Source organism: Ctenopharyngodon idella, chromosome 14, assembly GCF_019924925.1.
Source record: "Ctenopharyngodon idella isolate HZGC_01 chromosome 14, HZGC01, whole genome shotgun sequence".
Taxonomy (NCBI): Eukaryota; Metazoa; Chordata; class Actinopteri; order Cypriniformes; family Xenocyprididae; genus Ctenopharyngodon; species Ctenopharyngodon idella.
The window spans coordinates 11,747,190-11,762,629 of NC_067233.1; the positions used below are offsets into that span (position 1 = coordinate 11,747,190).

The window sequence follows — 15,440 nt, forward strand, 5'->3', positions numbered from 1 at the left end:
AGTTTGGGGTCTGCAAGATTTTCTTTTTATTAGGTGACTGGCCAAAATAGGCAGCGAACACTCATGATATGACTTCTATTTCAAATAAATCCTCTCAAAGAATTTTAAAGTGTATTAAAGTTTGGCAAAAATGTTGAGCAGCACAACTTTTTCAACATTGAGCATTAAATCAGCATATTGGAATGGTTTCTTTAGGATCATGTGACTCTGAAGATTGGAGTAATGATGCTGAAAATTCAGGTTTTCAACCACCAGAATAAAAGACTTTTTAAAATATTAAAAATTGCATATTTTTCAGTCACTTTGGTACGTTTCTTGAATCATACTTAAGATTTGCAAACCAGTAGGTGTGTTTCTCAAAACAATTCGTACAAATAGCAGCACACAATGGATTACCTGCAAAACCCTGTAACCTGCTCAAAATACTTAAGTTCATCTCTCAGAAGTAAGTATTTGTCAGTGAACATCAGTGCTATCAGAATGACAAGTCCTTGTGTCTTTGTTCACAAACAAGATAGTCAAAATGTAGTCATGTTGTCAGTATTTTCAGACATAAACCATGGCTATGATTTTGATGACTGATTGAAAATGCACAAGACTGCACTTTATCTGTATGGCATATATAAATTTAAACCATACAAATTTACACTGTGGGATGCTGATTGCAAGAGACTGGACAGGATTCAGTTACATTTTTACTATGGGTCTGTCAACAAATTAAAGTACAATGTCATTGCGATTTAAAGAAAAAGACAAGACTCTCTCTCTCTCTATATATATAAATACATTCATGCACACACATACTTTATATATGTACGTGTGTGTTTGTGTGTTACATTATGTCTTTACTTCGACGTTACTGCTAATACAGATTGCCACAGTGCAGCACCCAAAGTAGATTTACTGTATAATGTAAAATGCAAGTATATAGCATTACAGTAAGTTCACAGTATAGTGAACATTGTCTGATTACATACCTATTCTGTCTAAACATTTGAATGTTTGAGGACATGGTTGTTCTCCCAACATTCGGCTATACCTTTCGACCCGCCACTGCCATAATGTCATGACTGAGAACATGGTCCACAATAATGGCCCTTATTTCATGAGAAGGCCTCTTCTATCTCTTCCTCTGTACCCTTCCACCACACATCCTGGCGGATGAGCCAGTTTTTCATCACAGTAAGTGGCAAAATGTCAGTCATATATCTTAGCATATGTATAAAAAACAGTTGCTCACTTCAAGCTTTTGAAGAATTGACAAACAATGTCAACATGGTTTTATGAAAAGAGACAAGTTTATTAATAAGTATATTGACAATGTCAATACATATATTAAGAAATTATCAAATGATCTATTAACCACTCATTGAAGCAAATTTATTTTGTAAATGTATTCAGGGTCTATGCTCGTGTGCATATCCAGTTTTATTTTACAAATATCAAATAAGCACTACTTACTACCCACTACTATTGAAATCAACTCTCTGAATTCAACTTTCTAGAAATGTAAGAGCAAAGCAACAATGTTTTACTATAAACAAATTTAATCTCCAAGCCTTCATCTGACCCTGTTCCAATCGAACAATAATACCTGTGAAAATTCTGAGTGATGGGGTACAACCATGTAATGATCAAAAGACACCGCCTGATGAATGGTTGCTGTATTGTGTCTTTCTCAATCACTAGCAATAGTACATGACCCCAGAGATACACAAACCAAGTATATGCTTCTTATTACAAAATGTTAGACATGTAGATGTTAGGATAATAGTCCAAGAAATTGCTTTTTTTTTTTTTTATTGTTTGGATTGGAACACAATCTGCTCTGAAGTGGCATGTTGGGATATGAACACTTGATTAGCGTAGTGTTACTAGCTCCTCTGAGGATGTTGGGTGGATGGCAATGGTTCTGTCAAAGTCTGCTTTAGTAGCCCCCATGTTAACAGCCACAGCAAAACCCTGAAGCATCTCATCACAGCCAAAACCCTGCATATGGAGACCAACCACCTAAAAAAGAAAAGAGGTTTAGAAGTGACTTAATGAAAATGGCTTATTGTAACAGCAAAGAGACTGATCAAATACAATTAAATAATGATCCTTATTGATATTTCATACTCATTTATGATCGAAGGACTGATTATGCCCTCACCTTTTCGTCTTTGCCAGCACACACCAACTTCATGATGCACTGACTCTTTCGAGTGGTGATGGCGTAATACATGGGGGTGAAAGAAGTGGTATAAACCTTCACGTTGTCCTTTCCCCAGGTCTTGATTGCTTCATCTACAATACATTACATTATTAAATAACCCATTAAATAATATAAACAGATAAAGCTTCTGATTTTAATACTGTATTATTAAAGTGCCCCTATTATGCTATTTTAAAGGTTCCTAATTTTGTTTTGGAGATCTCCTACAATAGGTTTACATGCATCCAAGGTAAAAAAAACAACAAAAACACACACCTTAATTTTCTCATACATTACACATTACCTCATTTCTCAAGGAGTCTGAAAACGGTCGAGGATTCAGTCTCTCTAAACCCCTCTTTTCCGAGAGCCTACTCTGCTCTAATTGGTCAGATATCCCAGTCTGTTGTGATTGGTCTACCGCTTACAGCGCGTGTCAGAAACAAAACAGCCATTTCCATATCTGAATTTCAGGTCCGGAGGATACGAACAGTAATGATGGTAACGTTTTTTTCCATATCAATTCCAGCATGAGTCCTGATCCTTTTGAAATGCAAAGTGGATTTGCAGTGCTGAAAACAGCGTCTTCTCAACATGTCGACAACACAAACTAAACTGTTCCAGACCTCAGCTAGAACTGCAGTGTTTGAGGGCGGGTCAAAGTAGACGTTGTTTACAGGCAGCCAATGAAGACCATAGGCTGGCATTATGCAAATTTGTTAGATTGTTACGTAGGTATGTAACAGAGACAAGAGACAAAAACTTTATTGCAAACTGCATGAAAGGTAATATTCAAAAAAGCATAATAGGGGCACTTTAAATGATGAAATTAACATTAACTAAGATTAATAAATGCTTTCGAATTATTTTTCATCATTAGGTCATGTTAAAGGGTTCACCCAAAAATGAAAATTATCCCATAATTTACTCACCCTCAAGTCATCCTAGGTGTATATGGCTATTTTTCCTACAAAAAAGCATCACTTCACGCATTAACCCCCTGGAACCGTATGGATTACCTTTATGATGGATTTTTTTGGGCTTCAAAAAAATGGTACTGTTCACTCCCATTATAAAGCATGGAAGAGCCAGGATATTTTTAATATAACTCAGATTGTGTTTGGCTGAAAGAAGATAGTCATATACACCTAGGATGACTTGAGAGTGAGTAAATCACGGGATAATTTTCATTTTTGGGTGAAAAATGAAAACTAACTTTAACTAATTCAGTTAACTAATGTTAACAAATGAACTTTTTGTAGTGTTACCAATAAAAAATAAATACTAGATGAAAAACGTAAATTAAAAAAAAAACCCACTTGAATTGAAAACGGAAAATTAGAAATGTTTCCTTGGTAACTAACTGAAATAAAATAAGTTGAAGTTGAAGTACTAAAATTACTCAAACTAAAACTGAAATAAAAATCAATTAAAGCTATTTATATATATATATATATATATATAAAAAACTAATACAAATTACAAAAGCACAATAAAATTACTAAGGAATGAAAACTGCTAATTCAAAATAATCAGTACTGTAATAGTATATAAATAAAACTAAAATAACAAAATAGAATACTAAATATTAAAATAGCTACATAGAGAGTCTGATGAAAATCTCAAGATACTATAAGACAGCATTATTTGTACATAAGCTCACCTTCAGTTAGTCCTACTGTGCCTATAGGTGGGTGGCTGAACACAACTGTAGGGATATTATTATAATCGATTTTGGAGTCTGCTTTGCCCTCAAACAGTCGGTGAGCAAGCTTTCTGCCAGCAGCAATAGCAACTATCCACACAAAAAAAGGGAAACAACAACAGCTCAATAGTATAAACTGAGTATACATTCCTATTAAACAGACGCTTAACAATTAAAGTTAGGGGCCCTGTGATGTAACCCCCACATAAATCTAATTCTCTTTAAGGATGTGATCCTGAAACCTTACCAGGTGTAAGAAGAGCTCTCCCACAAACATCTCCAACTGCATAGATGCCTGGACGTGTAGTGTTCTGGAACTCATCCACCACGATATGTCCCCTTTCATCAATCTTCACACCCTGAATAACAATACACCCTCTGTTATTCATACTTTATCACCAAGTGATACAGTGCAAGAAAAAGTCTACAATACTATCTATCTAGTGTGGCTTCTGCGATTTGAAGGGATGCTTTATCGACAGCTTCTCTGGCATGTTTCATTGTTCCTTCTGTTTGTAAAAAGTAAAAATGATGTGTACACTGTGACAATGGATTCCAGAGGGTTTAAAAGCAGAAATGTACCGATTGTATTTTTTGTCTAAGCATAATTATGAATTTTTCTGTACAAAAGGGATAATGTTATGCGTTAGTGACTAAATTCCTGTGTGCACAGACAAGGTTGGTAAGAGATTTTATCACACTAGTCTCATGTATTATGTTTAAAGTTGCAATGTAAAGGAAGCAGGGACAGATCTTATGTTCTATATTGTGATGTGCAGCCAAGTGAAATGGATTACGTAGGGTGGGATTTCTATTTATCTATCCATTCTATCCATCTGTCATTGATTAGACAAAGGCAGATGGGAAAGATTATGTTGTTTCAGCAGAAGATCGAGTCATGACATTTTGATTAAAAATTGAGGTCAAAAAAAAAAAGCAGCATTGATGAATTGAAAGATCAGTAAGATGCATTTAGAAAATAGATAGAGCGAATTCCATTTCATGACGACTTTAAATTTTGTGGTTATACTTTCAAAATAACATGTATTATTAAAGTTTATCCCAGTGCAATGCCATTCCCCATAGACTTCCAATAGTAAGTGCACTACTGTAAAAATAACTTTTAATTGCTATTATAAAGTGAGTTTTTTCTTCCGGAATCAAAGTCATGCCACAGATGTGCCACACAAGTGTTTTGTAATACCGGAACATTTCAAGTTTCTCAGGTATTTATCATTATTATTTTAACTAATAATATTTTACCAATCATATTTATAATAATAACAACAACAATAATATTAATCAAACTGAAATAAATGTTTACTATTTGACTGAGGTTGAGGCCAGCGGTGTTGGGTTCCCTGCCAATAGCCCAGAGCAGACAGTCCACCTCATGGATGGTGTCCAACTTCTCCTGTGCAACCTTGTCCTCAGGGTCTTTTGTCACCAGTGTAACACTGAGGCCCTTGTCAGTCTTCTGCACTGACTTCACCTGTAAACAATGTATTTTAATATATTGATATAAGATATAGTTTGGGGGAAAATCATAACTGAAAATCTGCCAAACAAACTGATACATCAGACTGACCAGCTACATATTACCTTACTTAATACTACTCAGTACTAGTTACCTGAGTATTTTTCCGTAAGTCAATACCCTGATTTTGCAATTCTTTGGTGCAATTTGAGCTTATCAAGGCATCGAAGTTCCTCAGAACCTTGAAAAGAAAGAACACAGTCATTGCTTACTTTGGGCTAACATGACAGTGGCATTTATCCAGGTGATGATAAATAGGGCTCTTACCCCGCCTTGTCTGATGACGATGGACGTTTTGGACCCCAGAGTGGAAAGGATACCAGCCATCTCCACAGCAATATATCCTGCCCCAACTATGACACTACGTCTAGGTGGATACAGTGATCAGTTATTTTATGATAAGCTAAGAAAACACAGTAATTTAAGTAGAATTTAGCAATCAATCACTCACTTAGGGCAAGATTCAAGTTCAAAGAATCCATCACTGGTAATGCCTAAACTGGCTCCTGCAATAACATTGAAATTTACAAAATGCAGCTGTTGTCAAAAAATCATTTTAAAGATATAGTTCACCCAAAAATGACATTATTTCGTAATAAACAAACATAAGCCCACCTGGCACATCATCCTCACTGACAGTGGACGGGTGGCCACCAGTGGCGATTAAGATATGGGCTGCTGTGTATTTCTTTCCATTGACTTCAACAGTAGGTTCAGGGTCGTCTGTGAACCTTGCATAGCCATGAATGGACTCAATTTTGGCCTATGAACAACCACAAACAACTTCTCAGTCACATCAATACCAATCATAAATGTTTAAAGAGGCCATATCATGCATTTTCATAACGCTATTTATTCTATTTTTTCCCTCAAGGGCCGCTTAGTACAACTTTTGTGCTAAAACAATCATTTTTCACCGGTTCTGATGCTTAAATGGGACTATTTTGCTGTCACGCCTGTAAGATTTCTATGTAGAAGATCAAGAAATTTGATTCCTCATGGTATGAAAACCATGTTAAATATAATTTGGTACAAAAAACAAACAGATTTTGTCTTTTATCTTCCACAAATCACTTTACATTTAATTTGCTGACTGAAAAGTAACATAACACAGCCTACCTTGTCGAGGTTGCTCCGGTAAATCTGATTCAGGCGACTAACGTAAGCATCCCTTTTGCGTTTAATGAGTCTGAAAAAACACATACCAAACAAGTGACCTTTATTCCATTCATTTTTTATTGCCATATCATTCAAAATTCTGACAGGTGAACTCTCTAACGCTTAAATCGCCTCTACTCAGACAAATTACTCCACCTTATGCTTTTGTGTCTGACAAGATCACCCAAAGCTGTACTGACATTACCACAAAAGGGAAGCAAAACAAATACTGAAAGCTGTAACGAATCAGAGCAAGTAGGAACTAAACCATCCGCAATGATGACAAGAGCAAAAAATCTTTTTTTTGACAAGAATTACCACATCTTCTTACAGAAACAATATCCTCTATGGCAAGCCATCAATACATGTATCCCTTAAAACTAGTGTCTTTACTAATGTTACTGGTAATTGGTTACACTTTATTTTAAGGTGTCTTTGTTATACTGTAATTATACATTTAAGTACTGAGTAATATTAAGTAACTACATGTACTTATTATAGAGTTAGGATTAGGGTTTGGTTTGGGGTTAGTTGCATGTAATTATGCATAATTTATAGTTATTACTATAGTAACTGCATGTAACATATGTAACAATGACACTGTAAAATAAAGTGTTACCCTGGTAATTATATTTAATTACTATTAAGAATACAATACTAACTAGTAAGAATACAATAGGTACTTCTTTTTAATTACTCTTAACAGATATAACTAATTACTGTTAAAACTAGAATAAGTACTACCAACAGTTAAAATACATACTAGTCAGAAGTGAAATGTTGATATCTGAACTGCAGATTCCCAAAGAATTCAATGGCAAATTTTGTTACCAGAAACAATAGACTATTTACTTACCTTCTTACAACAGAACAAAGATACAAATTAAATTAACAGTGTTTTTCAAAGTTTATTTTTTTTTCAGATAAGTCTGTCTAACAGTATTCAGTATTCAATTCATTAAATTGAATAATCAAATGTAAAATAACATGGCATAGTCTTCACTGTATAAATTAAATAAAGATTACTCCTTATTAAAGCTACAAAAGTTGTTCAGTCAAGATCAGCCAGTGATGTTGTCTTTCTCTTTTGTTGTTTGATTAACATTAATAGCACAGATGGCAGCAGGAATATTAGTTGTGTTTTCTTTCTCATCTGTTTATGTTCAGTTGAGACATAACTGACAGTGTTTATGTGAATACTCAGCAAGGCAGGCATTTTGAAATACTTTTGTTGTGTGCTTTTTTCCCCACTCGAGCGCAAGATGCGAAAGAGAACTCAATTCAGTACTCGTGCTCTGTTTTCTGTGTGCACAAGCACAGAGAGCCGAGCCTCAAACAGCTCTCTGTGTAAGTGCACCACTCGCATGTACTGAATTTAGTTCTCTTTCACATCTTTAAAAATCTCTTGAATGTTTAAATTGACAATACTTAAAAACACGTGCAAATAATAAACTTTTGTGATGACGCAGCACTGGCCCGATCGGGCAAGTGACAATTCCTTCAACTGTCTCGAGCATCTTTCACGCTGACCCTGGGCTATTGGGCAGTCCTTATTGGCTAGCCTTGTTTTACAATAAATTACATTAACGACTTGGGACAAATATTTAATTGTTCTGACAGTGGCAAATGTCATTTCACTAGGTGTGCAGTACAGTTTACAAAAATTACTAATTAACAAAAAAAAATATATTTTTTTTTTAAGAATTATTGTTATGGTTTGCCATAATCCTATATCCTCAACATCCACAAAAACCAAACCAAACAACCCAGAAGAAAACCCCCAAGTGTTATCTTACCAGGGGCGTTTCCTCCGAGGAGGCAAGGGAGGCAGTGCCTCCTCAAAAAAATAGGATAGAAAATAATCCATATTACATATAAAACAACACAAATATTACAAATTATGACATTAAAAAGAGCGCAAGTCACTCTAATTTCTTAAGGAACACGGCCCAACAGCGACACCCACAGGTAAAGTTACAGCAGGAGTCATGCCTCCCTTTGCTCTCATAGAAAACCATCAGACCCCCGGCGTGCTGTGTTTTGTGGGGGGTAATTGAGAATGAATGGGGGAAAGTCACATGAGAGGAGGTAATGTCTCCATCGCGCTATGATTGGATGTAATTGGCTATGATTGGATATGATTGGTTTGTGCGATAAATCCCGCCTCTTGTTGACGTGCACGTTCCGCGCGTCAGTTTGAATGAACAAATGATGGCGTCAATGGGAAGACTAATTGAAAAGTAAGTTTACGGAGTGTGACTGATGATCCAAAATAGCCTAAGTTGACAATTAAAAAGAAAAACATCAATACACAAATAAAATATATTGTTTAAATTATTATTGCCTTTATTATTATTTTGGAATGAATGTAGAAATGCTTAAAACACTAACTTGATAAGATTGACTTGGTTTTGATAAATTGAACATTTATTTTGTTAATGTAAAATTACAAAATTGTATTTGGTTTCTTTTTTATTTTTTTGATGTAATGTAAAGTAATGTTCATTTAACAAGGAAGATGTGTCAATGTTAAGAGTAATGCACATGAATTTACATTGATTCATAAATAAATAAAAAAATGTGCCTCCTCATTTCAGAACACCACTGCACGCCACTGTATCTTACTTACTGCCAGCTGAAATGTGCTTTTGCTCCCTCAAATCCATAGTCTTCATGATCATGGAGATACTCTGCATGAGTGGATGTATTCCACATAACCTGGAAGCATGCAAAAGGACACAATTTTTTAAACATTATTTATGAACAGTTCTGCTTAAATTAGGCAATCAATTAAGTGTAACGATAAAAGTAAAAAGATATATATACCTTTTTAGGAACACAACCAACATTCACCTGCAGCAGAAGAGAAGTTTATTGGCCAAAGTCAATAATATCAGCAGACAAAAAAATGCATAGTTGCTGGACTAAACCATCACACAAAAAAGAGCTGGATCTGGATTTTTCTCAAACACCTCTGTTCATGTGACTAATCCAGCGGCCAATTACTGTAAATAACTCGTCTGAAGAACACATCTATATGACTCTAAGGGAAATGTGGTATTGCAGAAGCAAGATGGTCTTTACTCACGCAGGTACCTCCGAGTTTGTGACTTTCGATGACGGCTGAGGTGGCACCGAGTTCAGCCGCCCGCCGCGCGCCGGCCAGCCCTCCGGATCCTCCGCCAATCACCAGAAAATCAAAGCGCGTGACGGATTCAGAGGCCATGCTGCGACTGATGAGTCTACGAGAAGATGACAGCGATCGTCCAAGAGTAAGAAAAGACGCTCGCAGTCGAGCCAACGGGTTTAATATTTCCATAAGCAGGAAGCCAACACCCCGGACAACGCAGTAGTTGAACTAATGGGAGGGACGTGAAAGCCAATGCTTAGTCATTGTGAATTGACACAATAGTGTGTAAATCCCAGAAGCAAGTCTGGACAATAGTCATAGTTACCCATGCTTATTACTGTCCTTTACTGTCAATCCCATTCCCAATATCCCGGGTGCTCAATTTACCATTTAACACAAACTCACCGATGAAGTGCAGCCGTTACATATATACCTGTAGCGAAAACCCGTTTGCAGTACATTATAAACATTATATTTAATAAATAAAGTGTTGTTGCTTAGATGTGTTGAGTTATAAACTATTTAGGTGTATCTATGCTGCCCATCTTCGTATTCAAATGGTTTGGTTTTTAACGGAATGTGTCGATGTAAACTGCAAAGTCAGAATGAAAACCAATAGAAGCCGGGCTGAACTGAGCATGCGCGTTTCAGCATGCTACAAATTAAAACTACACCACAGAAACAAATTAAGAGAGCAGCGTTATATTGAATGGAAATGAGTATTGTTTGCGGTAGTCAAACCGTTCAAAAGTTCAGGGTAAATCATATTTTTTTTTTCAAAGAAGTTAATACTTATGTAGTCAGCAAAGACGTATTAAATGTCTCAAATGTGACATTAAAGGCATTTAACATGTTACAGTGTTGTTCTTTTGAGCTTTCCTATTTCCTTAAGAATCCTTAAAAACTGTTTCCAACACTGATAATAAGAGATGTTTCTTGAGCACCAAATCAGCATATTAGTATGATTTCTGAAGGATCATGTGACACTGAAGACTGGAGTAATGATGCTGAAAATTCAGCTTTCCCATCACAATAATTAATTACATTTTAAAATATATATTTTTTAAGAAGTTAAGTTTAAATTGTAATAATATTTCACAATATTACTATTTTTACTGTATTTTTCATCTTTATATGACAGACAACAGATTTGCTAATAGTAACTGGAAAACATTTCATTTTCATGTATAAAAACTCAACAGAGAAATAAACCTCTAAAGAACACATTACAACTTGCTCACCTGTGCCTTCACATAAAAATTTACCTTGGTATCTAGGAGTAAAAAATGGCAGTAGACTCCGCTGTCATTCAAATATTTCTAATGACCATTACAAATTAGAGGATAAATCAAGTGATGCATTACATCAGGGTACTTTATTAAACAGGTTACTAATAAAGGGGTGGATTCTGGAATCCACTGCCGCGTCAATACATATCTTTTGAGTTATTAATTAACATTTATCTTTCTAAATATTAAATTATTTGAATGACTTCTTCAACTTATGTTAAAGCATTTATTTTCCTTTTCAAACACTAGAGAATAATGATGTATATTGTCTGTACCTTTCACTGAGAGATAGAACATGTTATCAGTATGTTTTGGCAAAGTTTCCAGCTCAGAGCAAAGCTCAGATCAACTTCAACCTTGAAGAAGCTGTGAATCATGTGTATCTGTGTATGTGCGCTAAGTGTTCTGTGCAGGTCCTTTGTACTGGTGGACAACTGGCACTCTGCTGGAGAACAGACAGACGCCATGTCATGATGGACATTTAGTACCTAAATCCAGAGTCCCCTTGTCAGCATCCTGACGAATGGAGATATGCTTCTGACTATCTGTCCATGTGTGGAAGATTACCAAATTTGTCTATTTTTCTTAGCCAATCAGAATCATTCAACCTGAAGTAATGACGTAATTAGGTGACTCTGTTGGAGTATAATTGTTGTGGAAATGTGAATGTACGCAGAGCGTACTCCGACTCCGGGTCTTCATTCACCATATCTGGTCTTTTGGGTCTTTAACTGTAAAATTCCCCTACACTAAACTGAATTAAAGTGATTAGGCAGCAACAAGTCAGAAATGCATTTTTCCCCATAAATATTTTCTTTATTGATGAATTGTACAGAAACAAAAAGTTACACAAGGACACCTCTTCAGCGGGGCGATTTCACTGGTCATTCTCGTAGTCTGCGGGGTTCTTTCTTTTGCTCTGTTCATGCACATGATTGCCCCATGTGTAGGTCAGGTACATAAGAATCATAGCTGTAAATAGAGATGCAGGTTTGTACAGAAGTTTAGTCACTTTAAAAAAAAAAAAAAAAAAGCCTGTGCATCGTTTAATTTTATCCCAAAATGACTTACGTGGTGCAACCTTGAATACAGATGATTTGAATCGTCTCCACACATTTGGGATTCCCTTGGAAAAGTAGTTTGGGAAAGCCCTCTGCTCAAAGGGGGAAATACTGTAGGTGATCACATGCCTTATCTTGGCCAAATCTCCAAAGTGACGACCCATTGTGCCAAGAAAGCTGATCTAAGAGAAATTAAACCAAGCTTCAATTCAGTAATGTTTAAAATAAAATAAGCAGACAGTTACAATAACATTTGACTGTCAATGATTGAATCACTTAATTTAAATACATTTTAACAGGTGGTAAATGTAAAAAATGTGCCATCACAAGAATAAATTACTAAAATATATTAAACAAGAAAACAGTTTAAATTAGCTAATGAGGTGATGTTTTAGAGAATTTGCTTTAATATTTATAATGTATACATTTGAAATATATTGTTAATTATATTAATTATAACAAGTTTATAAATGTTCCCCTTCAGTATTAACCCAAATAAAATTTTACATTCTCTCATGTAATAATTATTGTTGCTGATTCTTTGTTGTATCTTTTCAATAAACAGTACATTTGAACAAGTCAAAACAGCTGTATTATGTACAACATCAGGCTTGGAATATAAAGCTGTAAAATATACAGGGGTGGTTAGTTATTATACGAAAAGACGTTCTTTGAGTCAGGATAATTTAATGCACATAGATGTTACTCATCGATAAATGATAACGTTACACCGATAAACAAGACTCAAACGTATTTCGTACATCATCTGGCAAAGCTTATTATATGAATGAATATAGTTACGTAAAATCATATGAATTAAATAGCTACTTAACTAGCATTAAGTCACAAGGAGTGCAGAGAAAACTCACTGACCATTTTAATCACATTTATAAGCGTTACGTGGCTAGGCTAGCAGCTTTCTAGAAGACCTTGCTTGACATTCATCTCAGTCGCACGGTCTCTGTTTACACACGCATTTATACGCCACAAACATACATTAAATCGCTAAACTAAGATAATATCGCTACTTTTACCTCACCAAAGTCAAAACACAAGGGCAAGAAATGATTTTCTGCACACCAACCTCACTGCTTCTTAACACCCTTGTCCTGCTGTGGATTCTTCAACTTCCGCGTGCAACCGTGAGTCATATCCGTTTCCTTTTCATTTTACGCTTTCTCATTGGTGGTCCACCCTATTGCTTCCTGGCTATCGAGACACGTGAAGGTCAGCATAGCGCTGAAACATTGAATATAGTGACCACATATCACAATTAAGGAGCGTTTACTATTCTTCTCCCCAATGGATAATCAAGGAGTCACGGCAGACCCTCAACTGCAGCAGTTTATCGAGGTCGAGTCTCAAAAGCAGAGGTTTCAGCAGCTAGTTCATCAGATGACAGAAGTGTGCTGGGTGAGTGTGTTCCTGTCCTTTTGGGCTGCATAATGCATCCGCTTTATGAGGCTGTACATGTATAGAGAGGGCTGACACTGCACTGCACAGTATCCTGTCTAATCACTGGCATGTTTATGATCTGTGGATTTGGAAGATGTTTCATTATGTCGTTCAAGCAATTAATTTAAAGTGCTGCCCTCTTTAGTCGTGGAGCTTGTGACCCTTTGGGGTTCTCGGTACGTTTCACAGGTCACCGAATTCATTTGAATAAAAATACAATAAAAACTGTAATACTGTGACAAATTAAAGTAACAGTTTCTTTTGAAATGAAAGTTCTTTGTAACAATATAAAGGTCTTTACTGTCTTAAAGGGATAGTTCACCCAAAAATGAAAATTCTGTCATCATTTACTCACCCTCAAGTAGTTCCAAACCTGTATGAATTTTTTTGTTCAGCTGTACGCAGAGGAAGATATTTGGAACAATGTCAGTAACCAAACAGATCTCGCCCCCCATTTACTACCATAGTAGGAAAAATAAATACTGTGGTAGTCAATGGGTGGGCGAGATCTGTTTGGTTACTGACATTCTTCCAAATATTTTTTTCCCAAATAGGTTTAGAACTAATTGAGGGTGAGTGAATGATGACAGAATTTTCATTTTGGGGTGAACTGTCCCTTTAATGCATCATTGCGGAATAAATAAATGTATTCATTTCTATATTTTTACTTAACTTTTAAACATTAGTATATTTTTATATACATGACTAATAAAGAGCTGTAAAAATTTCCACTTCACTACTAATACTAATTTATCTCATGTAGTATGTGGTGTAAATCTTTATTGTATCCAATTGTCCAGTTGTGTAGGTCAATCCAAAATGGATGAACAAAAGATTACAGGCCCTTCAAAACTATTATGTGTGGTTTTTTAAATGCAGCAAGGTCATCAGTTGTGGGTTTCTTTGGAGCTCATAGTGTGTTTGTCTTTGCAGGAGAAGTGCATGGATAAGCCTGGTCCAAAGCTCGACTCTAGGACAGAGGTGTGTTTTGTAAACTGTGTGGAACGATTCATCGATACAAGTCAATTCATCCTCAACAGACTAGAGCAAACTCAGAGGAGTAGAGGAACATTCTCAGAGACCATGACAGACTAGTAGAACTTAAGCCACTTATTGAGGCTTTGTCATGCCAACAAGAACTGTGAGGCAACCGCTATATACAGGATTCAGTAAATTTCTCAAAGACAAAAGTGCCTCTTTTTGTTCTTTTTATTATTTTGAAGGCCATATATTTGAAATTATATGGATGCATGTACAGTCTCATAGCAAGCCCTTCTTTTTACCATCGATGTTATTGACATTTCCCAGTTCTAAGACTTTGGTATGAAATTAAGTACACATTTTGGAACATCATCTGAAAAGGTCCCTTTGTACAGATCTGATCTGGAATTGAGGAGGAGGCTCTGCATTTCACTTTCGTCAGAGTACATACCAAGTATACAATTCATCGTCGTACAGGGAAAGTTTCAAGATTTGTGGCTTATTTAGTGTCTGTTGAAATGTGAACTTAAAATAAAAAGATGACATGCTTTCTGCAGTTATTCATATGATGTGTTAAATGTCACAGGAGAAAGCAAGAGTTTAAGTTAGACAATGTTCAAGCTCCTTAAATAAATACTACTGAGACTTCTTAGAGGTTTCGGTGTGCTATTTATTTAAATAGCTTAGCAGGCATATGTTCTATGTCAGATATACATAGAAAACAACGCACCACCTCTTAAGTTCAGTTGTTGCTTAAGAAAGGATTTTTTCACATATATAGATATGTGTTCCCTAACACTAGTGTAGGACATTTATACTTCCATTCAAAAGTTTGGGGCCAGTAACATTTTTAAAATGTGGTAAAAAGAAATTATTACTTTTATTCAGTAAGGATGCATTAAATTGATCAAAAGTGACAGTAAAGACAGT

At 35.7% G+C, this 15,440-nt stretch overlaps 3 protein-coding genes across 5 annotated transcripts; 1 reads left to right on the plus strand and 2 right to left on the minus strand.

The window, feature by feature from the left end:
• Positions 1-1,276: 1,276 nt before the first annotated feature.
• On the minus strand, positions 1,277-9,945 carry gsr (glutathione reductase). Its single transcript, XM_051860462.1, has 13 exons — positions 9,683-9,945; positions 9,421-9,447; positions 9,224-9,312; positions 6,556-6,625; positions 6,052-6,199; positions 5,888-5,942; positions 5,704-5,803; positions 5,531-5,617; positions 5,224-5,391; positions 4,147-4,258; positions 3,858-3,989; positions 2,153-2,286; positions 1,277-2,010 (listed from the first exon to the last, which is right to left on the minus strand). The coding sequence occupies exons 1-13, from the start codon at positions 9,911-9,913 to the stop codon at positions 1,861-1,863; spliced, it is 1,503 nt and encodes a 500-aa protein (XP_051716422.1). The 5' UTR covers positions 9,914-9,945; the 3' UTR covers positions 1,277-1,860.
• A 1,858-nt stretch (positions 9,946-11,803) lies between these two features.
• Positions 11,804-13,375, minus strand: LOC127494522 (cytochrome b-c1 complex subunit 8). Of its 3 annotated transcripts, none has more exons than XM_051860470.1 (3): positions 13,159-13,375; positions 12,085-12,256; positions 11,804-11,985 (listed from the first exon to the last, which is right to left on the minus strand). In XM_051860470.1, the coding sequence occupies exons 2-3, from the start codon at positions 12,236-12,238 to the stop codon at positions 11,891-11,893; spliced, it is 249 nt and encodes an 82-aa protein (XP_051716430.1). In that variant the 5' UTR covers positions 12,239-12,256; positions 13,159-13,375; the 3' UTR covers positions 11,804-11,890. The 3 variants fall into 3 exon arrangements, with proteins under 3 accessions (XP_051716430.1, XP_051716431.1, XP_051716432.1); XM_051860471.1 differs by having other exon boundaries at positions 13,109-13,187; XM_051860472.1 differs by lacking the exon at positions 13,159-13,375 and adding an exon at positions 13,114-13,138.
• On the plus strand, positions 13,359-15,066 carry timm8a (translocase of inner mitochondrial membrane 8 homolog A (yeast)). Its single transcript, XM_051860469.1, has 2 exons — positions 13,359-13,487; positions 14,463-15,066. Exons 1-2 carry the CDS (start codon positions 13,377-13,379, stop codon positions 14,622-14,624), a joined length of 273 nt encoding a protein of 90 aa, XP_051716429.1. The 5' UTR covers positions 13,359-13,376; the 3' UTR covers positions 14,625-15,066.
• The last annotated feature ends 374 nt before the right edge of the window (positions 15,067-15,440 follow it).

Excerpts from the sequence above, each read along its gene's own strand:
- LOC127494522 (XM_051860470.1), bottom strand. The coding sequence starts at position 12,238 with ATGGGTCGTCACTTTGGAGATTTGGCCAAGATAAGGCATGTGATCACC. Across the intron at positions 11,986-12,084 it reads TGTATTCAAGGTTGCACCAC|CTATGATTCTTATGTACCTG; the intron begins GTAAGTCATTTT and ends CTCTATTTACAG.
- gsr (XM_051860462.1), bottom strand. The coding sequence starts at position 9,913 with ATGGAAATATTAAACCCGTTGGCTCGACTGCGAGCGTCTTTTCTTACT. Across the intron at positions 6,626-9,223 it reads AAAGCACATTTCAGCTGGCA|ACTCATTAAACGCAAAAGGG; the intron begins GTAAGTAAGATA and ends GTGTTTTTTCAG. Across the intron at positions 5,618-5,703 it reads TCGTCATCAGACAAGGCGGG|GTTCTGAGGAACTTCGATGC; the intron begins GTAAGAGCCCTA and ends TTTCTTTTCAAG.
- timm8a (XM_051860469.1), top strand. The coding sequence starts at position 13,377 with ATGGATAATCAAGGAGTCACGGCAGACCCTCAACTGCAGCAGTTTATC. Across the intron at positions 13,488-14,462 it reads AGATGACAGAAGTGTGCTGG|GAGAAGTGCATGGATAAGCC; the intron begins GTGAGTGTGTTC and ends TTGTCTTTGCAG.